Source organism: Chrysemys picta, chromosome 4, assembly GCF_011386835.1.
Source record: "Chrysemys picta bellii isolate R12L10 chromosome 4, ASM1138683v2, whole genome shotgun sequence".
Classification (NCBI taxonomy): Eukaryota; Metazoa; Chordata; order Testudines; family Emydidae; genus Chrysemys; species Chrysemys picta.
Genome location: NC_088794.1, coordinates 85,879,465 through 85,904,226, shown reverse-complemented (window position 1 = coordinate 85,904,226; position 24,762 = coordinate 85,879,465). Strand labels below are relative to the sequence as shown.

General features: G+C 40.7%; 1 protein-coding gene across 49 annotated transcripts in view; it reads right to left on the bottom strand.

Moving 5' to 3' along the window:
• Window positions 1-24,762, bottom strand: part of GPHN (gephyrin) — a 534,893-nt gene that overhangs the window by 205,457 nt on the left and 304,674 nt on the right. For all 49 annotated transcript variants that reach the window (XM_065592887.1, XM_065592897.1, XM_065592862.1 and 46 more), the window contains one exon: window positions 994-1,088. In XM_065592887.1, the coding sequence (XP_065448959.1) occupies window positions 994-1,052 (59 nt within the window). In that variant the 5' untranslated portion in view covers window positions 1,053-1,088. The remainder of the gene's footprint in view (window positions 1-993; window positions 1,089-24,762) is intronic.

Below are 24,762 nucleotides of genomic sequence, written 5' to 3'. Positions count from 1 at the left end.
GCTTTGCTGTTTCAGAGACATATAAACAGCAATCACATGTTAACTAAGGCTTTGTCTACACCACACAGCTTTCAGCGATAAGGCTGTGCTGCTACAGCTGTGCTGCTAAAAGCTGCACAGTGTAGCTGCTGTTTATTGGCAGGAGAAAGCTCTCCTGCCAACAAAAAACTTCCACCCCCCACGAGTGGCTGTAGCTTCTGTTCACACCAATGCTTTTCATCAGTAAAACTTTTGTCACTCAGATGTGTGTGTGTTTTTTAAGACCCCTGAATGACAAAAGTTTTGCCAACGAAGTTACAGTATAGACAAAGCCTAACAAAAACTTGTTGATACTACTAAAGCTCTGCCATTATAGAAAAAGATCAATCATGATACTGAGAACCTCAAGAGAATAAATGGGAAAACCCATGTTTCTTTTAGGGCACACATGCAAACATAGGATTGTGGAAGAAGTTGTTGTTTGAAGGAAAACACCAACGGGGAAAGAAAAATTATCAAGCATCAGATAGTAAATTCCAAAATTTAATAGTTAATGACTAAAAACTAAGCACATCTGGCAGTGCCACTTTTAACTTTCTATATTTTCATACAGATGTTCTTTGCTTATGCTGGAACATACTGGATCATCAAAATAATACTCTTACATTTATTGTACTAAAGGAAGTGCTTTGGTGCTTTACAAGCTACATATACAATAATTACTTCATTCATCACTGAAATGCAACTGCATTGGGTTGGAATCAAGCAGCTGTTTAACAACACAGTTTGGGACAGGATGTACAGGAGGATACATTATCCAGCAGAAACTGCAGGGGGAATTTAAGGAGGCAGAATGCAACTACCAGAGTTGGAATTTGGCCACCTATCTGGGGTTGAGACCCCCTATTCTTAAGATATGTGCCAAGCACCAGTTCTTTTCTGTGCAGTCATTCCACCACCTTGAATATTTCTAGGGAAATAGTTCACTTTGTATTTTGTTGGTAACATTCTTACCTAGAGAGCATGCCCAGAGGAGTAACATTAAGTGATCCCATCAGCATTGCCAGGGCCATCCCTGGGGCCTCTCGCTCTATTACTTCTTTAGTGGCCTGTAATCAAAGATTAAACAGCAGACTGAGTGAAAACAACGAAAAGAAACGAAAAGAAATGTGAAACTAACTAAAGTTTGTATAAGAACATTCCCCTTTTTTCTTAAATGTGATCAGCATGGAAGTTTCAGCCGTGAGTGTTACAAATTCAGAGTGGAGACCGTCAGCTTTCCTGAGGTCTTCCCCTCTTGTGATATAGAAGATGCCCATGACAAATACTGGATTCTGAAATTCATCCCCTAAAGAATATTTTCTTGCTTGTGTAAAGAAAATAAACATAACATAGAAAATACAAAATCACTGTTAGATTTAGTGTAACAAATTATTGTGAGAATACTGAAAGCCTTGTGCTCTGGGACCTTCATGTTTGCAGGGACTATTAAATTCCACTGCATGAATAATGACAACTTCCTCTATCAGGAATGAAATAGCATTTGGCAACTAAGCAAGAAGACTAGTTGTAAATACCCCCTTATCATCATGTGAATTTTCCTGTTGGCTTTTTTAAGGGGAATAGGAGGGGAAGTATAAAGCAATCTGAACAGGAGCAGGGAAAAGAACCTGCTAAATGAAGCCCATGTAGCAGACAGACAGGAAAAATAGTGAAAATGAAAATGATAATGGCCAGGGGATGGCAGAAAGCTGCAGCCTTCCCTATCAATTACATCAGCAAAGTGGTGGTTCCAAACAAGCCAGTGGCATTTGCTCACAGAAAGCTCATATGCATTAGGCATCAGGAGGACGGTAGTACAGTCACAAAATTTTCACAATTTTTTGCATGTAAGGAAATGGGTGAGAAATTATTTTTAAGGGGCATGCATACTTTTCTGCTGCCACTTCATATTTGTCATATAGGATTAGATTTATCTATTCTAGTCTCTAACATCTAGCACTGGCCAATACCTGATACTTTCTCCCATTCCTTATATGTAGGGGATAAAAACCTCCTGATCCTTGCAGAGAACAGTTTATGCTCTGAACCATGTTACTGGATTACCCTTTTCTTACCATAAATAGTTATGAATGTTACTAACTCTCATAAAATGATCAAATCCATTTTTTAAAAATGCAACCAAACTTCTTTGTACAGTGATCAGTAGAAGGGACAAGGAAGCAAGAAACTCCTTGTTAGGAAGGTCACTGTCAATATACTAAATATTCTTTGCATAATACTTTTCATTTTGACACTGAAAGAATTAAAATAAAGAATAATAGGTAAAGGATTGCATGGAAAAGTAATATATTACAAATCAATTACATTTACCTAGCATGTTTCATTCAGAAGCAGCAGACCCCAAATTGCTTTGCAGGCTGTGGGCTCAATTGTTGTATTGCAATATGCCCCAAGAAGATACTATGTCTCAGTGGATTCAGTGTGCCAACCCTTGTGATATTTGGCGTTATTCTTGAAGCCCTACTCTTGGAGTCACATGATTACATGAGTATTTCATTAAAAAAAAAAAAAAATTCTAGCTCTCATGGTTCCAGATGAAAGCTTGAAAATGTGAGCCCTAAAGGTTCCAAACCCCAAAGGCAAATAAAACTCTCAAATGTACTATTTTGAAAATTTCATACTTTTTAAGCCTATCTCATGAGTTCTGGGAGCCTGACTGAAACAGTAGGGCTTGGCAATACTGATGTCTCCACATCCAGAAGGGTGCAGAGACACTATATCACTCCTGAAGTGGGTGCAATAGGGAAACACAAGGTCTGCTGCATTGTGTCTAACCCTTGAGGTGGTGTGTAAAAGGGATGTGAAATAAATACTGCAACTATAATCCCTTCAGCAAATATAAAAGTAAAGATTAAAATTCTTACAGGTACAGCTACTAGATTCTACATAGAGTTCACCAGTGAAAAAAGAAAACAGGAATTGGGGGGAACATTGCTGGTATTAAGAACACTTTGTACTTATTTTGCACTTCTCATCAAAGGATCTCTAAGCATGTTGCAAACATTAATTATTTCTCTCTTATATTATCCAGGAGAGGTAAGTATATCCCCCATTTTACATATGGGAAAACTGAACCATAGATAGGTTAAATAACTTGCCTAAGATCACAAAGTGAGTCAGTGGCATAGCCAGGAATCAAATCTCTCTTTAAGTCCCATAAGAGAACATGTTACAGGGCAAACCCTAAAAAAAAGAATATGCCTATTGCATATTGCTTACGCAACAGGCATTACCACTAGCAACATCTTCCAAAGGTAAATATAATACCAACAGACATAACATATAACCACAGAGAAAAGACCCCAATCTTTCATCAAGATGCAAACTGGTATGTGCACTCCGTCCTGGAAACTAGAAGCTTAGGCTTATGCTAAACCAAAGAATTTGAATGCAGTAATAGAAACTACATTTCCCTTCAATTCATGCATATAGTATACGTTGTACAATATCTCCCATCTTCCCTTCAGAAACAGAAAAGGCATAAAAATGCAGCTTCATGTTTTCATTGCTGCAAAAGGGAAATGGGAAGACATGAGTTGGAAACAATAGAAACAAATCTCAGATCTCTATGTTGAATAAGATGTTCTGCCAAAAAATATACCTGGTTTGATATAAAATTATCAATCACCCACTGAAAATCTAAAAGATTTGATGTGTTTTACAGTATAGAAGAAATATACATTACAGCAGGGGTCAGCAACCTCTGGCACGCGGCTCGCCAGGGTAAGCACCCTGGCGGGCCGGGCCAGTTTGTTTACCTGCCGGGTTGGCAGGTTCGGCTGATTGTGGCTCCCACTGGCTGCGGTTCGCCATCCCAGGCCAATGGGGGTGGCGGGAAGCCATGGCCAGCACATCCCTCGCCCACGCCGCTTCCCGCAGCCCCCGTTGGCCTGGGACGGTGAACCGCAGCCAGTGGGAGCCGCGATCAGCCGAACCTGCCGACGCGGCAGGTAAACAAACTGGCCCGGCCCGCCAGGGTGCTTACCCTGGCGAGCCGCGTGCCAGAGGTTGCCGACCCCTGCATTACAGTATTGGGACAAGTTACTTAAAGTGCACCTTACTAAGAATGAAGAAAGTTGGCACTCTACTGAATTGTGTATATATGTATATATAAAATCACATACACCTATATATATTATACACACATATGCCTTTTACCTTCAAGTAATAGATATTTTCTATGTCATTAAAAATTAGTTTTAAACATAATTTATATATTGAGATCCCTTTTCTTTGCCCTTGAGCACAGTGACACTTTGAAGATGTCATTAGTTAATGTTCGAAAGAGGCTTCAAAGATAGTGCAAGATACAAAAGAACGCCACAAACAATGACCTTGCGGTCCAGGGAATCCTTCAGTAAAATTCAAGCACATTCTTTAACTTCATAAGAAAAATTATCTTGACAAAAAGTCATTGCTAGCATGCAGATTGATTATTAAATATGCATCATCTACACAACGCCAAAATCTGAAAGGGCAACAAGCCCAGATAAACCATCTGACCTTTGTACAATCCACTAAATATACTGCATTCTTAGTAATTATGCCTTCATCTATTATTACAGGCATACTTCTGCTAACCGGAGAACATTGCCTATTCTCACAGCATAGCTAGATGGATTTAATGAAAATGGCTGTGGCTAACATTCCTCGCAGTGTCATCTGCTGTTTAAATCAGCCACCTGAGACTCCACTCTTGGGATGTCTTTAAATAACACATAGATACAATATGTACAAATCAGTGAGCAAGAAGAATTGCAATCTTCTCGAGACTGAGACGCATGCAAGTTAAGTAGTTGTACATATGACTGAAATAACTGGGACTGTGATAGTTTGCTGACCGTTTTGTGTTCATCTGTAACACTCTCTTTGTTGTTATTTTCAACTAGTTATTTTATTAGAGAGCTTTTAGCCACCTTTCCTAATCCTTCCTCTATGAACTGGGGCAGGAGGAGGAATGTCAATATAACATTTGCATCTGTGTCCAGCTCAAGAGCTAACAGGCAGACATATTTACTCTCTTGCATACAAATCACTAATAAAATAAGGTGACTCAGCATCTTGATATTACACCAATACTCTGGGAGTTGCAGTGAGGCAGTAAAACTCTGTTTGATAAACTACTTTAGATAATTTCCTGAAAAGATCAGTAACCAAATATTAGGCCTAATGAAGCCCATCCCCTTATTTTACATCACAATTCATCGTTCCCCTTCTTAACCTGACAGGATTGAAGGGCACTGGTTTTGGGACAATCTGCCGGATGGAGGCAGAACATGAAGACATATTTACACTAGAAAAATTAGTATCCATAGTACAGCAACAGCCAGAAATAGTGCAGTGGCACTGGCACTAAGCCACTAATATAGATGGACCTTAGATGTTTTTACAACGTCAGAATTGTCAACTATCATGGTTTCAATGTGTGTCTTGTAATATTTACTTTTTGAAATTTTAGTATCACATTTTCTCATGACTGCAGGCATTACATTTGTGAATTTTACTTCATTCAGAAGGCCAATGTCTCTCATTACTTTCATTGGGGCTGAACCTCAGTCAAGGCAGCTACCGTTTCCTTCATTCTCTGTCCATGGAAGTGAGTATGTTATGTTCACAGTTGGGCTTCTGCGGTTGTGGCAGTACTGGGGGCACTCACCAGGAGGAAGACGGGGAGTATGAGGTGCTCGCTGGAGGAGACAGGCACCATTCCAGCAGATCCGGTGATCCCCGCGTCTGACTGCGCATGTGGGCGCATAGCCTCCTCCATCAGATACTTGCAGAGGTGAAGTTCTCTAGCTTCCCAAGTCCGAGGTGGGAACAAGTGACAGATGGTGCAGCGGGAGATGATGTGGGCTTTGCTGAGGCAGTAGAGACAATGTCGGTGCTCGTCACTCACAGAAAAGCTCACAACTTTTGAAGCCGGCTTGTTAGGGCATAATTCCTGGGAGCTTTGGTGGGGGAGGGGTGTCTCCCCACCAGGGGAACAAGTCCTACAGGGGAGCCTAACTAAGAACGTAGCAAAGCCAACTATACACAACTAAATCACAAGTAAACTATATACAATAAGTAGGAATGGACAAGAGTTCTCTTAGCAAGCTAAGAGCACCAAGGAACAGGGGTTCTGACTCTGGCCATGCAGCAGTCAGAGGGATCTGGAACGGCGTTGACCCAGATAGCCTTGGACGCAACATGTGGACTATGCATGACGCATGTGTGGGTCAATGAACACTACTGCAAACAGTTCCAGCTCCAGTGCATGGCAACGCATGTGCACCCACGACTGGAATACATATAGGGACCATCACTCGAAGAAGAACTGAGAGGAAACAGTGGAATGTGGGCTGCAGGTAAGATTGCCACCTGTCTTGAATTTCACAGAAGTTTCAATATTGTAGTGACTATCACACATCCCACAAGGCTGTTAATCAGGCATGTTAAAGTTCCAATTTTGAGTGACAGCAGCCTTCTAGACCAGCATGGAGCTGGCAGAAGGCCTGGAATGAGCTCAAATAAAGGAATACATAGGGCAGTAAACATTGAGTGAGAGAGGAGGTTTTGGGTGGCCTTACCTTCAGATAGGTCTGCCTGCAGCAGCAGCCACTGATTGAAAATGTGTCAGGAGTTGAGTTTGTTCATCCCCCAACTCTCATGTAACAGTAATGGTGGCAATTCCTTGGGGACACAGAGTGGCAGGATGGGGGGGAACAGAATAAGGAATGCAGAATGGCGTAGGTACTTCATTCACAGAGCTATCAAGTTGAGGCCTTCCGTAGCATTACATCTATACTTCTTTTTAAAGTATTGCAAATCACTGGCAAATACAAAATGTAGTCAATTTGCATAAAATGTTCATACAATAGGATCGTACATCTCCCTAATTACCCCCCCTAAAAGGTGGCAATGCTAGGTGCACAGGAGAAACAGAGGGAATGCAGGATGCAGGCAGGAGACAGAAAGGCACAGGAAATGGATTGTTTGCAGGCTAATATAGGGTTCAGGAGAGACACTGAAGGGCACAAGAATGTGGAGTGCAGGGAGGGAAGCTTAGAGATTACAGTGGAATGTGGGGGCTGCAGACTAAGAGGGATGAGGATATGAGCAGGAGGGAGACTGAAGAGGTGCAGAGGAATGGAGAGTGTCAGAGGGGAAACATAAGGACTAAGATACTGTAAAGGGAAAAGGATGGACTATGTGAATGAAGGGTTTGGGCTGGGAACAGGACACTATGAGGGAGCATGGAGGTGAAATGGGAGTGGGAAGGAGACTGGGTGGAATAGGGAGGGAAATGAAGAAGGGAGAGACAGGATATTGATAGGGGAGGAGGGAATGGACACAGATAAAATGACAGGTTTCAGAGTAGCAGCCGTGTTAGTCTGTATCCGCAAAAAGAACAGGAATACTTGTGGCACCTTAGAGACTAACAAATTTATTAGAGCATAAGCTTTCGTGGACTACAGCCCACTTCTTCGGATGCATATAGAGTGGAATAAATATTGAGGAGATATATATACACACACACATACAGAGAGCATGAACAGGCGGGAGTTGGAGACAATAGCTTCTCCTAACCCAGGGACTAGGAGGGGTTAAGTGGAGGCCAGTAATGTTTGTTAATTTCAGAAAATGTTTTTATTTCAGTAATGGGTTCCCTAAAAGCAGGGGTGCCATTTAGGAAAGGTGTGTGGGGGGGACTAGACCCAGTTTCATACAGGAGGTCTACTCACCCTAGCCCCAGATGGAGCTTTTAACCTCAACACAGCTTGAGCGTAATACGTGATGAGTTCGGAAGCTGGGAGCAGCTCAGCCTTTGGAGCAGGGAGTTTGTTTAGAAACAGAGGCAGGGTGATTAAGATAACAAAAGGCTTGTCATTAAAGTACATTAATGATCCTTAGATAATCCTGAAAGCACTGGCAGGCACTCCAGTTAAAAGATAGGTTTCAGAGTAGCAGCCGTGTTAGTCTGTATCCGCAAAAAGAACAGGAGTACTTGTGGCACCTTAGAGACTAACAGATTTATTAGAGCATAAGCTTTCGTGGACTACAGCCCACTTCTTCGGATGCATCCGAAGAAGTGGGCTGTAGTCCACGAAAGCTTATGCTCTAATAAATCTGTTAGTCTCTAAGGTGCCACAAGTACTCCTGTTCTTTTTGCAGTTAAAAGATAGGAAACAAAGGGTAGGAATAAATGGTGAGAATGGAGAGAGGTAAATAATGGTGTCCCCCAGGGGTCTGTACTGGGACTGGTGCTGTTCAATATATTCATAAATGATCTGGAAAAAGGGATATGCAGTGAGGTGGCAAAACTTGCAGATGATACAAAACTACTCAAGACAGTTAAATCCAAAGCAGACTGCAAAGAGTTACAAAGGGATCTCACAAAACTGGATGACTGGGCAACACAATGGCAGATGAAATTCACTGTTGATAAATGCAAAGTAATGCACATGGCAAAATCTAATCCCAACTACACATACAAAATGATGGGGTCCAAATTAACTGAACCCATCAAGAAAAAGATCTTAGAGTCATTGTGGATAGTTCTCTGAAAACATCTGCTCAATCAAAAAAGCTAACAGAATATTGGGAATCATTAGGAAAGGGATCAGACAGAAAATATCATATTGCTTCTATATAAATCCATGGTACGCCCACATACTGAATACTGCGTGCAGATGTGGTTGCCCCATCTCAGAAAAGCTATATTGGATTTGGAAAAGGTAACGAGAAGGGCAACAGTTTTTCATGAACCCTAGTGATACCAACACTCTGATGGTGAAAAAGACCTATAGTCAGATGTACTCAAAAGTGGTGTCCTTTATAAACCAATTGTCCAACTGTCAAAACACTCTAAGCCTGCACAGGCAGACCACAACTACTGGCAAGCATTTCATGAAAACATCAGACACCAATATCAACCCAAAAGGCAAAACATGAAATCAATAGTGCTGTTTCTGTACAATAAATCTGAGATACTCCCTAAGCACCAGAAGTGTTCCTATGTAAGTGTAGGCATCTTTAAAACCCAGAGGACAAAACCTAGTCACTTTCCCCTGAAGAGGCCTGATGAATTCCAAAAAAGCCACTTTGAACTTTTTTTTTAACCAAATATTAATTCCAAAAGTGCTTGAGATTCCAGATAGGCCAGAGACTGCTAGATTATCTGGAAGTATCTAGGATACTTTTTAATCCAATGACATTGAATTATGACCCTCTTTGCCAGGAGTGTCTGGATTTTCTGCAACATCTCTTTGTGATCAGAATGTGTCTCAATCATTTTCAAGCCAGGAGTAGCAGAGAGGAGCAATTTGTAGGGGTTTCTGAAATGTTCAGTACTCTTTGCTACTATCCCAGTGTGATACAAGCAGTCTTGCATCTTAACATTTTCATCTGCATGAACTACAGTCGCCTATGAAAGCCCTCAGCTGAAAGGCCTGGCTACATCACTTTTACTGTTACTGAGAGAACCCTGTTCACTGTTATATCAATATCAGAAATAGCTGGGTTTTCAGTTCCAGTGTAGTAAGGAAGAAGTCCATTCAGCAGCTTGATCTCAGGGAACTGGGACTTGGGGATCTAAATTTGAATGACCTAGTACTTTTAGTGTGTTGGACTGACAGTTACCAATTAAAGTAGAACTAAGAATAAGGGGAGGTTGTACAAGGTAGTGTGAAGAAGACAGGTTTTGGAAAATAATATCACATTTTGAAGAAATTCAGTTATATTTTAACCCAGTAATCATTTTCTCAGATTATTTAAATTTTCATTAAAATCAGTAAATGGAAAAGCCAGCTAAGAATGCTGTTCTTGCAAAACAGTCAAAGCCACTCAAGATAGCTAAAAACGCTCACCTCCACCTTGTAATCAATCCAACAATGAAAAGATCTTTTCCCCCTTTATGCTGCTTCATATGGAACACTATATTGCATCTCTATTATTCTTCCAATGTAGTATATGTGTAAAAGTCAGTTATTGTGTGCCCTAGAGGAACAGAGCAATAGAAGTTTGCAGCTTATGCTGTCTGAAGCCAACAATTATCATCTACCTACAATCAGACCATGAAAGGAGACCTGTTCTTTTTTCTTCTTTCTCTTCTCCTTTTCTCTTTTATCTATGTTGTATGTCTCTGTTTTATTTGGGAAACTGACTTCATAAAACTTGCAGTGTTGTAAGTAAGCTGCGAACAATTTGGTTGTAACTACACTAACATTTTCATCATTTAAGAAAAGGATTATGAAACAAACGTGTTTTTTACCATTTGATATTCCTGCACAATTAGGGCCTAAAATCGCTTAGGCACACTTTAGATGTCTAAATACTAGGGCTGTCAAGCGATTAAAAAATTAATCGCGATTAATCGTGCTGTTAAACAAGAATAGAATATGATTTATTCAAATATTTTTGGATGCTTTCTACATTTTCAAATATACTGATTTCAGTTACAACACGGAATACAAAGTGTACAGTGCTCACTTTGTATTTATTTTTTATTACCAATATTTGCACTGTAAAAAACAAAAGAAATAGTATATTTCAATTCACCTAATACAAGTACTGTAGTGCAATCTCTTTATAATGAAAGTTGAACTTACAAATGTAGAATTATGTACAAAAAATAACTGCATTCAAAAATAAAACAATGTAAAACTTTAGAACCTATAAGTCCACTCAGTCCTACTTCAGCCAATGGCTCAGACAAATAAGTTTGGTTACAATTTGCAGGAGATAATGCTGCCCACGTCTTGTTTACAATGTCACCTGAAAGTGAGAACAGGCATTTGCATGGCACTGTTGTAGCTGGCATTGCAAGATATTTACGTGCCAGATGTACTAAAGATTCATATGTCCCTTCATGCTTCAACCACCATTCCAGAAGACATGCGTCCATGCTGATGACGGGTTCTGCTCAATAACAATCCAAAGCAGAGCAGACTGACGTATGTTCATTTTCATCATCTGAGTCAGATGCCACCAGCAGAAGGTTGATTTTCTTTTTTGGTGGTTCGGGTTCTGTAGTTTCTGCATCGGAGCATTGCTCTTTTAAGACATCTGAAAGCATGCTCCACACCTCATTCCTCTCAGATTTTAGAAGGCACTTCAGATTCTTAAACCTTGGGTCAAGCCCTTAGAAATCTCACATTGGTACCTTCTTTGCGTTTTGTCAAATCTGCTGTGAAAGTGTTCTTAAAATGAACAACATGTGCTGGGTCATCATCGGAGACTGCTATAACATGAAATATATGGCAGAATGTGGGTAAAGCAGAAGAGGAGACATACAATTCTCCCCCAAGTTCAGTCACAAATTTAATTAATGCATTATTTTTTTAATGAGCATCATCAGAATGGAAGCATGTCCTCTGGAATGGTGGCTGAAGCATGCATATGAATGTTTAGCATATCTGACACATATACCTTGCAAGGCCTGTTCTCACTTTCAGGTGACATTGTAAATAAGAAGCAGTCAGCAGTATCTCCCGTAAATGTAAACAAACTTGTTTGTCTTAGCAATTGGCTGAACAAGAAGTAGGACTGAGTGGACTTGTAGGTGCTAAAGTTTTAAATTATTTTGTTTTTGAGTGCAGTTATGTAACAAAAAATATCTACATTTGTAAGTTACACTTTCACAATAAAGAAATTACACTACAGTACTTGTATGGGGTGAACTGAAAAATACTATTTTGTTTATCATTTTTACAATGCAAATATCTGTAATAAAAATAATATAAAGTCAGCACTGTATACTTTGTATTCTGTGTTGTAATAGAAATCAATACATTTGAAAATGTAGAAAAACATCCAAAAATATTTAATAAATTTCTATTGGTATTCTATTGTTTAACAAAAACAACAAGGAGTCTGGTGGCACCTTAAAGACTAACAGATTTATTTGGGCATAAGCTTTCGTGATGGGATGCTTCAGGGGAATGAAAATAAAGTTTAATGAAAATGAATGGAAAACAAAAAAGTATTATATTGATGACTCAGAATCAAATGAAATATTAACACACATACCCCAGTTCCCAAAATGTCAACATTTTCTCAAATAGATATTTAAGAATTTTCAGTTGGAACCATTGCCAACATGCAAACATTCATCCCAGAAATTACAGCAGATTGCCAACCATCTGCTTCTCCGCTATATTACAAAGAATTTAATATTCTGCTGAATTTACTGACTCTAGTCTGTCAAAGTGGCAGGAAAAGGTGATAATAAGTCTGAGATTAGAGGGAAAAAATGTTAGTTTACAACAGCCATGGGGAAAAAAATCACATAGATTCTGTAATTTAGAGGGCAAAACAAGCGATTAGAAAGATCCCTCTTTTTCTCCTTATTAATTTAATGTCTTAGTATCTGTGTTAGATTTTAGTGGTGGCTTCTATTTCAGGAACCATTGAGAGATGAAAGCATTACATTGATGAATAGCTTGACAAGTAGTTTTTAAAAGAAATTGTGTCACTAGGCATGGTTTTATATTTATTTAGCCATACTGTACAGTAAAGAGCTCAGCCTGACACTGGTGATGTGTCATCCTGATCCTTATAGAAATGCCTTTGTTCCTACTGACACTAAATACTGATATCTGTGTAGTCTGCTTAAAGAAACAACTATTGCGAGATCGCTCTAGTCTATATATACACACAAAGAAATTCACAGACTGGTATTTCAGTTCAGCACCAACACCATGCTCCCACTGTCACAAATTATGGCACAACTGAATGCAGTTGGGAGGTTCCCATGTCCTTGACACATGCACACTGAAGACCAGATTTCCATTGTTGTAGAGTGGTGTTCAGACTACATTAATATCAGGGGTCCCTATTGATCTTATCCATGTAGGGAACAAAAGTATCATAGCAGTGACCACTGTTTGATAAATTGGAACGTGGGGAAAAATGTACTAGTATTCTTCTGCCTTCTCTTTCTTTTCCTGCATCCATCACCCCCTGCTCCCCTGACTAGCATCCCCATAATCCTCCTCACTCTGCCATATCTATTCATCACCCCATGTACCCCTCCCTTAGGCCTGGTGCATCAGACCCAAGAGGAGGGAGCCAATCCAAAGTCCTCCTTGTTTGTGAACTGAGAACTTTTGCCATACAAGTACAATTCCCCTCACTTTGTCTACTAATTTCAATCAAATTACAACATGAAATTAATTTGAGGAGAAATGCGATGACTTGTGGAGTTACCACTGGTGTCATAATGACAATACTTGAGAACGACTTGAGCTCTGACCCAGTTTTGAGTATAATCATAACAGTTAGAAACAATTATTAATAACTTTTCTTAATTAACCCTAATTTCTCCAAATGTATCCTATTAATAAGTTTTCAATTAATATTAACTAAATGGAAAGTGTGAAGAATTTAGGGGGAATTAAAGGGAAGAAATAAGACTCAGAGCAACATTTTTTAAAGAGCCTCTTTTTAAAAGTCATTATTCACTTGATAATCTTCAAAAAAAGAAAAACAATCTTTATTCTCAGATTAAGATCACATGCTATAAATTTAAAGAAGATACACTGTATTCTTTATACAAAAGAAGGAAGCTGAATACGTGTTTTATGGGACAATGTCAGAAGAAGTTTAACTATGACATTGTGACCAGATTCTCTGATTCTCCTCGATAAGTTTGGTTAAAATTCTTAGGTAGCCATGCTTGTGAATATTTGATTTGTATGAATTTCAAGGATTGAAGTCATGTCTGTTTCCTTTGTGTAATACAAGCATTACTGGAATAACTACAGCCAGCTATCACAGTGATATTCACCTTATAAATATTATGACTAATAAATATTAAAATGAATTTTAATACTCATAACATTTATTGTCTCATTACTCCCAGTAAATTTATGTCAGATTGTAAAATGTATATAATGTCTATATAAATTATACATAATTTGATTGTATCCCTCACTCCCATTCTTTGTCATATAAAATAATAAAATTGTAATTCTCTTCATCAGAAAAAAATCAAGCAAAACACTTAATAAATGCTTTTATCCACTTGATGGGTTGAATAAAGTGCATGCTGGCATTAGGAAGATCTATACAGCTTGCCAGATGCACCACATTACAGCATCTGTGGGAATGTAATATACAGCTCGATGATGATGTGCGCTAAGCCAGTGTCAAGAGACTTGGTATTTGCACAGGGAGAGATGTTAAGAGGATTTGTGTATTACACATAGTTAAAATAATGGTTGGAATCTAGCTACCACACTTGGCTCAAACAAACAGATTGAATAAAAATATTATTTTCATAGTCATATTTTCCCCACTCACAAATTGTGGTGCTTCCCACTTCAGTCCCATTTTATGGCAGACTGAATCAACAAGTCCCTAACTTTTAAAAAAACTTATTCCACTTAAGGGAGAATGAAAAGATAAAGGCAGTGGTGCAACTGTAATATCGTACAAACTCATCTTTAAAATGTTATTTTATCTTTACTTTCTTACCCTCTCCATCTTTCCACAATAGCTTTATACTGATCACAATTTTACCTAAAATGTTTATTCATTTCAACTTTTGAAAGATTCTTTTCAGTCTTTCTTTTAATGTGTGAATTGTTAAAGAGCAAATATAGTTCACTTTAGGGAAACTTCCTACCATTTAGTAGAGGAGGTAGAGAAACTGGTAAAATTCATAGTCTCTGCTCCCAGGCATGTATCCTGCTTTCCCTTAAAGCATATTGTTAACTGTGTTAAATACAGAGTGGAGAGGAGAAATAGGACAGTGCAGTTTACAGGATTCAAAAAATTAGAGGATTTTTTTTTTCTAGAGGAAGAACAAAAAATAAGAACGGTATACTGGTTCAGACCAAAGAACCATCTAGCCCAGTATCCTGTCTTTCAACAGTGGCCAATGCCAGATGCTTCAGAGGGAATGTACAGAACAGGTAATCATCAAGTGATCCATCCCCTGTCGCCCCTTCCCAGCTTCTGACAAACAGAGGCTAGGGACACCATCCCTGTCAATCCTGCCTAATAGCCATTGATGGACCTATCCTCCATGAATTTATCTAGTTCATTTTTGAACCCTGTTAATATAGTCTTGGCCTTCACAACATCCTCTGGCAAAGAGTTCCACAGGTTGACTGTGCATTGTGTGAAGAAATACTTCCTTTTATTTGTTTTAAACCTGCTGCCTATTAATTTCATTTGGTGACCCCTAGTTCTTGTGTTATGAGGAGGAGTAAATAACACTTCCTTATTTACTTGCTCCACACCAGTCATGATTTTATAGACCTCTATCATATCCCACCTTAGTTGTCTCTTTTCCAAGATGAAAATCCCAATCTTATTAATCTCTCCTCATACGGAAGCTGTTCCATACCCATAATCATTTTTGTTGCCTTTTTCTGAACTTTTTCCGATTCCAATATATCTTTTTTGAGATGGGGCGACCAGATCTGCACCCAGTATTCAAGATGTGGGCGTACCATGGATTTATATAGGGGCAACGTGATATTTTCTGTCTTATTATCTATCCCTTTCTTAATGATTCCCAACATTTTGATCACTTTTTTCACTGCCGCTGCACATTGAATGGATGTTATCAGAGAACTATCCGCAAGGGAACGAACGGGGCTGGGCTGCCGATGCCTCCGCCCTGGGGCCGCCGTGGGATTGCACCAGCTGGGCAGCCAGCCCAGATGCGACTGGCCAGGCTGGGCGCAGTGTGCGCGCTGCTGGGTCCCCGCAACAGGCCCGGGGGGGTTCGGGCCCGGGTGCCAGAGCCGCAGCTGCCGAGCGCCATGGCCACTTTCTCCAGCTGCCCCCCTACTCTCCCTCCAGGTACCGCCCGACTGAGTCCTGCCTGCGCTCGGGGCCAGGCCGGACTTTTACTCACCCCGGCTCTGTGCTCCCCCTTCGTCTCCGGGGCCTTCCTCTAGCGCTTGTGGAGGGAGGAGGAATGGCGTGCTTGGGGAAGAGGCAGGGATTTGGGGAGGGAGCCAATGGAGGAAGGAGGGGCGGAGTCGAGGTGGGGCGGGCGCGAGCCCTTCCAGGCTCCGGAGCCTTTGCTTGTTTGTCCAGTGTCCCGACCTAACATTGGTCGGGACGCGGGACAAACAAGCAAATATCGGGACAGTCCCGATAAAATCGGGACGTCTGGTCACCCAATGCCCAGTCACCCAGTTTTGTCAGATCCCTTTGTAGCAACCAGATGGCATGTAAACAACGGTGTGGAATGAGCATAGATCAGATTCTTGCAGGAGAGGAAAAGAAGAGAGAAAGGGAGAAGGGTATTTATTTTATCCTTTGCAGTGTTACAGAGAAATATAGTGAAATCATACATTGGAAATTTGATGTAACAATACACTATTTTAGTGAAGTTGAATGAAAGTCCCAAATTGTTTCAAACATGTGCAATTTATAGTTTCAATTAGGATGAAACTTCTCTTACAGTTAAGTCATTTTCAGGGTCTGGGGATGAAAGCGGGGCTCTTGAATGTATACTGTTTATTTCACCTCTGTTAGTCCAACACAACAACGAAGGAAAGTCAGTATGGTGTAGATCATGCTGTGAAACATCACTTATAACATCAATTTAAAATCTAGTGAAGAGATCATTCTCTCACACAAGGTTTTCAGAGATAGTAACGCTATGTAAATTGGGTGAAATAGTGGCTCCATTGAGGTTCATGGCAATATCCTGACTGTCTTCAGTGGAGCCAGGATTTCATTCATTGTGTTTATTATTGGAGTTGTTAGATGATAACCACAAACTATCAGTTGATTGTTTCTTGTTTGTTTTTTCCCTTTGGAAAGTTCAACAACTCCTAACAATTTGTTACTATCTCTGAAAATCTTGGGTAACAGAATCAACTCTTCACTAGGTGTTAAATTGATGTTGTAAGTGATGTTTCACAGCATGATCTACACCATACTGACTTTCTTTCACTGTTGTGTAACAGAGGAGAAGTATACAGTAGACATTGAAGAGGCACTGCCAAATTCAAGAACAAAGAACAGTAGAAGTCTATTTAGTTTTTTTTTTAAATCTTCGGTGGTGTTACTATTTCATGGAATCTCATGATAGGATTAAAGATGTAGGGGCTAAATAAAGTCCTTCTGAAATGTGTCATTTTTAAATATAAATGCAGCTGCTGCACAGTTTGCAGTCTGCTACACCAGAGCATTCTAGTATCCAAAAATCTCACTACTGAAGTTAGGTCCAGCTTGCCTCACAGTACACAAGGCCTTACTTATACACCTGGAAACTGCATTATTGTAACTATGTTAATGAAAATTATGGTATTTATATGTATTATAAAAAAAATTAAAAGAACATTAAGGTTGCAAAGTCAAGCACTCAAACGTTAAAATGCCAGAATTAAGCTTGTGTCTGCAGCTCAAAATTGCATTGGCCTAAAAGTGCAATAACAAGTGGATTGAGCAACAGAGGGTCCTGTGGCACCTTTGAGACTAACAGAAGTACTGGGAGCATAAGCTTTCGTGGGTAAGAACCTCACTTCTTCAGATGCAAGATTGAATTTAGTTTAAAAACCAAGGGCTTGTCTACAGGGGCAAGTTTTGTTGCCAAAAAACTGTCTTTTGGAGACAAAAGAGCAAGAGCGTACACACTACAATGGGACTTTTGTAGCGAAAAACGCCCAGTTTTGGCGACAAAAATCTTCCACCCCTAGGAGAGACTTTTGTCTTTTCCCTTTATTGTTGACAAATAGCCAGTGACAATTAGACACTGCTGATTGTTTTGTTGACAGAACTGGCTTCCACCAGTATCTCGCAATGCCTGCCCTGATTGCTCTGCTCAGTGTTTTGATCTCTGCTGCCCTGCAGGCATACGCCCCTCCCCTTTCAAAGCTCCAGGAAGTATCAGTGTGCTGCTCCATTTGGGAAACAAACAAAGAGCAAAAAGAAGAACAGGAGGACTTGTGGCACCTTAGAGACTAACAAATTTATTAGAGCATAAGCTTTCGTGGACTATAGCCCACTTCTTCGGATGCATATAGAATGGAACATATATTGAGGAGATATATATACACACATACAGAGAGCATAAACAGGTGGGAGTTGTCTTACCACCTCTGAGAGGCCAATTAATTAAGAGAAAAAAAAAAAAAAAACTTTTGAAGTGATAATCAAGCTAGCCCAGCACAGACAGACAGTTAGATAACAAGTGTGAGAATACTTACAAGGGGAGATAGATTTCAATGTTTGTAATGGCCCAACCATTCCCAGTCCTTATTTAAACCGGAGTTGATTGTGTCTAGTTTGCATATCAATTCTAGCTCAGCAGTTTCTCGTTGGAGTCTGTTTTTGAAGTTTTTCTGTTGTAATATAGCCACCCGCAGGTCTGTCACTGAATGACCAGACAGGTTAAAGTGTTCTCCCACTGGTTTTTGAGTATTTTGATTCCTGATGTCAGATTTGTGTCCATTAATTCTTTTGCGTAGAGACTGTCCGGTTTGGCCAATGTACATGGCAGAGGGGCATTGCTGGCACATGATGGCATATATCACATTGGTAGATGTGCAGGTGAACGAGCCCCTGATGGTATGGCTGATGTGATTAGGTCCTATGATGATGTCACTGGAATAGATATGTGGACAGAGTTGACATCGGGGTTTGTTACAAGGATAGGTTCCTGGGTTAGTGGTTTTGTTCAGTGATGTGTGGTTGCTGGTGAGTATTTGCTTTAGGTTGGGGGGTTGTCTGTAAGCGAGGACAGGTCTGTCTCCCAAGATCTGTGAGAGTAAAGGATCATCTTTCAGGATAGGTTGTAGATCTCTGATGATGCGCTGGAGAGGTTTTAGTTGGGGGCTGAAGGTGACAGCTAGTGGTGTTCTGTTATTTTCTTTGTTGGGCCTGTCTTGTAGGAGGTGACTTCTGGGTACTCGTCTGGCTCTGTCAATCTGTTTTTTCACTTCAGCAGGTGGGTATTGTAGTTTTAAGAATGCTTGATAGAGATCTTGTAGGTGCTTGTCTCTATCCAAGGGATTGGAGCAAATGCGGTTATATCTTAGAGCTTGGCTGTAGACAATGGATCGTGTGGTGTGTCCTGGATGGAAGCTGGAGGCATGTAGGTAAGTGTAGCGGTCAGTAGGTTTCCGGTATAGGGTGGTATTTATGTGACCATCGCTTATTAGCACAGTAGTGTCCAGGAAATGGACCGCTTGTGTGGATTGATCTAGGCTGAGGTTGATGGTGGGATGGAAATTATTGAAATCATGGTGAAATTCCTCAAGGGCTTCTTTTCCATGGGTCCAGATGATGAAGATGTCATCAATGTAGCGCAAGTAGAGTAGGGGCGTTAGGGGACGAGAGCTAAGGAAGCGTTGTTCTAAGTCAGCCATAAAAATGTTGGCATATTGTGGGGCCATGCGGGTACCCATAGCAGTGCCGCTGACTTGAAGGTATATATTGTCCCCAAATGTGAAATAGTTGTGGGTGAGGACAAAATCACAAAGTTCAGCCACCAGGTTAGCTGTGATATTATCAGGGATACTGTTCCTGATAGCTTGTAGTCCATCTTTGTGTGGAATATTGGTGTAGAGGGCTTCTACGTCCATAGTGGCCAGGATGGTGTTTTCTGGAAGATCACCGATGGATTGTAGTTTCCTCAGGAAGTCAGTGGTGTCTCGAAGATAGCTGGGAGTGCTGGTAGCGTAGGGTCTGAGGAGAGAGTCTACATAACCAGACAAGCCTGATGTTAGGGTGCCAATGCCTGAGATGATGGGGCGTCCAGGATATCCAGGTTTATGGATCTTGGGTAGCAAATAGAATACCCCTGGTCGGGGTTCTAGGCATGTGTCTGTACAGATTTGTTCCTGTGCTTTGTCAGGGAGTTTTTTTAGCAGATGGTGTAGTTTCTTTAGGTAATCCTCAGTGGGATCAGAGGATAATGGCCTGTAGAATGTGGTGTTAGAGAGCTGTCTAGCAGCCTCCTGGTCATATTCCAATTTATTCATGATGACGACAGCACCTCCTTTGTCAGCCTTTTTGATTATGATGTCAGGGTTGTTTCTGAGGCTGTAGATGGCGTTGTGTTCTGCATGGCTGAGGTTATGTGGCAAGTGATGTTGCTTTTCCACAATTTCAGCCTTTGCACGTCGACGGAAGCACTCTATGTAGAAATCCAGTCTGTTGTTTCGACCGTCCGGAGGAGTCCACGCAGAATCCTTTTTTTTGTAGTGCTGGTAGGGAGGATTCTGTGGGTTAGTATGCTGTTCAGAGGTATGTTGGAAATATTCTTTGAGTCGGAGACGTCGAAAGTAGGATTCTAGGTCACCGCAGAACTGTATCATATTCATTCACTCAATATATGTTCCATTCTATATGCATCCGAAGAAGTGGGCTATAGTCCACGAAAGCTTATGCTCTAATAAATTTGTTAGTCTCTAAGGTGCCACAAGTCCTCCTGTTCTTCTTTTTGCGGATACAGACTAACACGGCTGCTACTCTGAAACAAAGAGCAAATCATTGGAATGCTCCTGTTCTGCCCTGCACTAGGAACATAGCAGCAGGCAGACTGCTGCTGCAGGGCAAGGGGGACAGACTGCTGTGCTGCTTTGCCATTCCTCAGCATGGAGAGCTCATAGAGCTGCTCATGATGCTGCTCTCTGCAGCTGAGGGGGCTGTGGGAGAACTGGGAGTGAATCCCAAGATGCGCAGCGATCAGCTCTTCCTTCCCACAACATTACAGTGTGGGATATATAGCCACAGTCCATTGCTCACCCTGTGGATGATGGTGTCCCCAATATGGACATGATCTGTCAACAGAGGGAGCAAGTGTGAACACCCTTTGGTGATTTTTGTTTTGTGGACTTTTGGGAGTCGACATAGTAGTAGTGTAGAGAAGCCCCAGGATATAAAAGGCATTGTAACTCCTCTTAGAGATAAAGAGGACAATCTCTTTAATCTCTTATCAAACAGATCAGATCCTTGGATCTGGCTGAGGAGTGGTGACTATGGGGTTGCAGGGAGAAGCAAAGTTGTCTATTACAATTATTACTATAAAGCCATTATTATTAGATACTTCTTGACCCCGGGAGTGAGAATCCTACACAGGTGGAATCTCTAGAGAAGAGAAAATTACTTATGCATGATTCTGTTTCTCTGAAGATATTATCTTGCAGAGTACTCACCTGCCCACATCCCCTCAGAGTTTGGAAATTAAATTTTTGAGTGCCCCTCCCCCCCACACACACTAAGCCATATTTTTCATCTTATGTTGGTCATCTTGAAATTTTGAATGCCTCCTTTCTTTGAGGGAGCTTCCCTACCAATGTAATGGAAGGAAATGACTGGAACATTCATAGGCAACATTTGTACTTGGCAGAGGGTAGCAAACAACAGGCAGTAGGATGCCAAGCTTGCTATCTACCATGTTACTGCTGCCCTTAAAAGTTAGAAAAACATTATGAACTAAGGGACTTATAACTGAAACTAAGGAGCTAATGCCCAGGAGTAAGAATCCCCCTGCAAGATATCTTCAGAGAGGAATAATTACAGGGAAAGATTTTTAATTTTTGCTGTGTCTACCATGAAAGGATATTTTGGTATAGAGCTCTTGACTGGTGGGTTGTTTGTGTGGATGTAGGGGTGAGGCTCCTAAAAAAGCAACGTCCTTTCCTTTCATGAGAATTAAGGCCACTACTCAGCAAAAATGACAGTCCTGTTTCTTGTGGTAGCTGGAATGTGTGGCTCAGGGTCCCCACTTTTTACCTACCTGAGGTCCCTTTTGGTAATTATCCAGGAGCCCAAGAGTGGGACTTACTTTGTATAAAATGAAGCAAACTAGCCAGACGTATCTCTAATACGCAAATGTAGTCTGAAGAAACTATAAACTCACCAAATTAAGACGGAGCACCCCGTATTAGGGTGTGTATTTTTTCAGAGCTACCACTCCTTATTAATTATTAAGCCAGTCACAGTCATTGTAGAATGGTGAATGTTACCTTTTTAATTAATTAAATGTCCCCATTTTCACTTTTCAGTATGATAATGATTTTTATTCTGAAGGAGCGTAACTACATCATTGAAGCTGTCGGGAGAAACTGGTGCTTTTAACCCTTAAGGATGGTTGTGGGATAAGCACAGAGCAAAGTGATAGTCCTTCTCTCCATATACCTTGGATGTAAACACTTCTGGAATACTGCATTAAGTTTTGGGGATTTATTAACAGAAAACTATTGACAATCTGAGGGAATTTCAGAGAACAACTGCAATGATCAGGGGTCTGGAAGGATTAATGACAAAAATTAAAAGAGCAAAATATGTATGTGTGTGTGTAGGGAATGAGGGCGATACCTGCATTATTTTGTATGAATACTATATGTACCTTAGTTTACCAGCCTGATATTATTCAGTCTGGCTACACAGAGTTAAATCAAACGAGGCAATAAGAGAAAACCAAGAAGGAAACAAAATAACAGAGATAAGTTATCTCTGAGGAAAATACCATGGGGTCTACAGGGAACAATGGGGGAACTACTAATTGGAAAATGCCCACAAGCCTGGCTCCAGACAGATTAACAGGTTTACTTTTCCCAGGCCTTGGCTACACTTGCGAGTTACAACGCTGTAATGCCTCCCCCAGCGCTGTAACTCACTCCCCGTCCACACTGGCAGGGCACTTACAGCGCTGTATCTCCCTGGGTACACGGCTGCAGGTACTCCACCTCCCTGAGAAGCATAAGAGATACAGCGGAGTGGCTATGACTCACGGGTGTGAGTGTAAACGTTTGCAGCGCTGTACTAATCACCTTGTCAAGTGGTCAACCCTCTCCATTGTTCTGACCGGCTGCAGGAATGCGGAAGTGCAGGTTTCAAAGCTCGTACAACAGAGAAAAAGCAAACATTTTGCTGTTTGCTTTGAGTGAGTGAATGAATGAGGAGGGGGCCGGGAGTTCCGAACTTGCAAAATAAGAGTGCTGACATGCTCCAAAAAGCACTCTCTCTCCCCCAACACTCCCTGTCACACTCCACCCCACTCCCACCCGTTTTGAAAAGCACGTTGCAGCCACATGAATGCTGGGATAGCTGCCCATAATGCACCGCTCCCAACACAGCTGCAAATGTTGCAACTGTGGCCACGCCACTGCGCTGGCAGCTGGCAGTGTGAACTGCAGCACTTTTCCCTACTCGGCTGTACGAAGACAGGTTTACCTCACAGCGCTGTACAGCTGCAAGTGTAGCCAAGGCCCCAGGCCAGAGCCAAAGATCACAAGGAAACTAAATTGTTAAAAACTCCTGCTTAGAGAGGAATGATGGGAGTGAGGCACTGCAGGAGAGACACTGACAGAGAGATAGAAAATACTGTGGGGGGTGTTTGTCTTTCCCAGACCATAAGTTAGGGGTGTTTGGACTGAGCAGAACTTGTGAAAACTTGCAAGAAAAAGACCCAGGTGGATAGGCCTTTTATTGTTTCAAACCTCTTCTCTGAGTGCTTTGCACCTTTCAGTGACTAAATACTTTATTTTGAAGAAGCTGTTTTGAGTCACTCTATTCAGCTGCTGGTCACATGTTCCCACAGAAAAGGTCTTGGATGTACCAAATACATGGGCCTGTTGTTTTTTCACGGGTATTAAACAGAGGGGCTGCAGCCCAGAGACTCAGATTAACATGGGAATGATAGGACTGTGTGGTTCCACCCAGAATGGCTAAAGGTAGCAAAACCTGTCACCAGAGGCATGCACTTGAGAGGGACTGCAAAGGGGTCTGTAACTGTGAAAATTTGTCTAAGTAACCATTAAAGGACAACATAACAATATTTACAAATATTTGAAGAGTATACAAAACAAGCATGGAGAGGATTAATTAAGGTGGCTATAAAGCACTATAACTAGCAGTAAAAAGATGAAATTAAGCAAAAATTCAGGTAGAATATCAGATAAATCTTCCTGACCATGAAATCTGTTAGGCTGTTTTCAGTCTTCCAAGAAAAATGGTAGAAGTCCCATCAAATTTAAAATTTGACTGCACAAAACAACTGAAAAATGTGCTGTAGGGAACAATCCTACAAACAAACCAGAGGTTAGACTAAATGACTATTAGGTCTTCTTCATTTCTGACTTCTCTAAATCTGTTGTTTTAATTACCTGAAGCATCTCACCTACCTGAAGCCTCAGGTTTTATTTCAGGGGAAGGGAATCAATTCAAGACTGTACTATGATTATACTTCTTTCACATTTACAAATTTGAAAAAAAATTCACTTACTGTTCTATCTACACTCAAAGAAGAGACATCTTTTATGAAAAGGAGACTGAGTGTGTGTAAGGTTTTTGATTTTTTAAAATCCTAATATACAGTATATGTAATAGCTAAAAAGTAAAAGAAACAGTTGGTGATAAAATGTGATGATGATCAGAAAAGTAGTCATGTAAATATGGCACCTTCTTACTCAACAGATCTGCCCACTGTCTGTGTTAAGAGGTATTTGCTCATTTTTTCAGACAAAAATAGATTTGTATTCCTTTTAGTCCCACAGAATCAACAGAGGTGACAGAAAGAACTAGAGTCTATTCTGTCTGGTAGATCAGCAACAGAATTGTTAAATAAGTTCTGACTGAAAAAAAAAATTACTACTGGTGATAATGCATGAGTCATAGTTAACATCAGAGGTAGGCAACCTGCGGCACGCGTGCCAAAGGCGGTACGCAAGTTGATTTTCAGTGGTACTCACACTGCCTGGGTCCTGGCCATTTAATTTTAAATGAAGCTTCTTAAACATTTTAAAAACCTTATTTACTTTA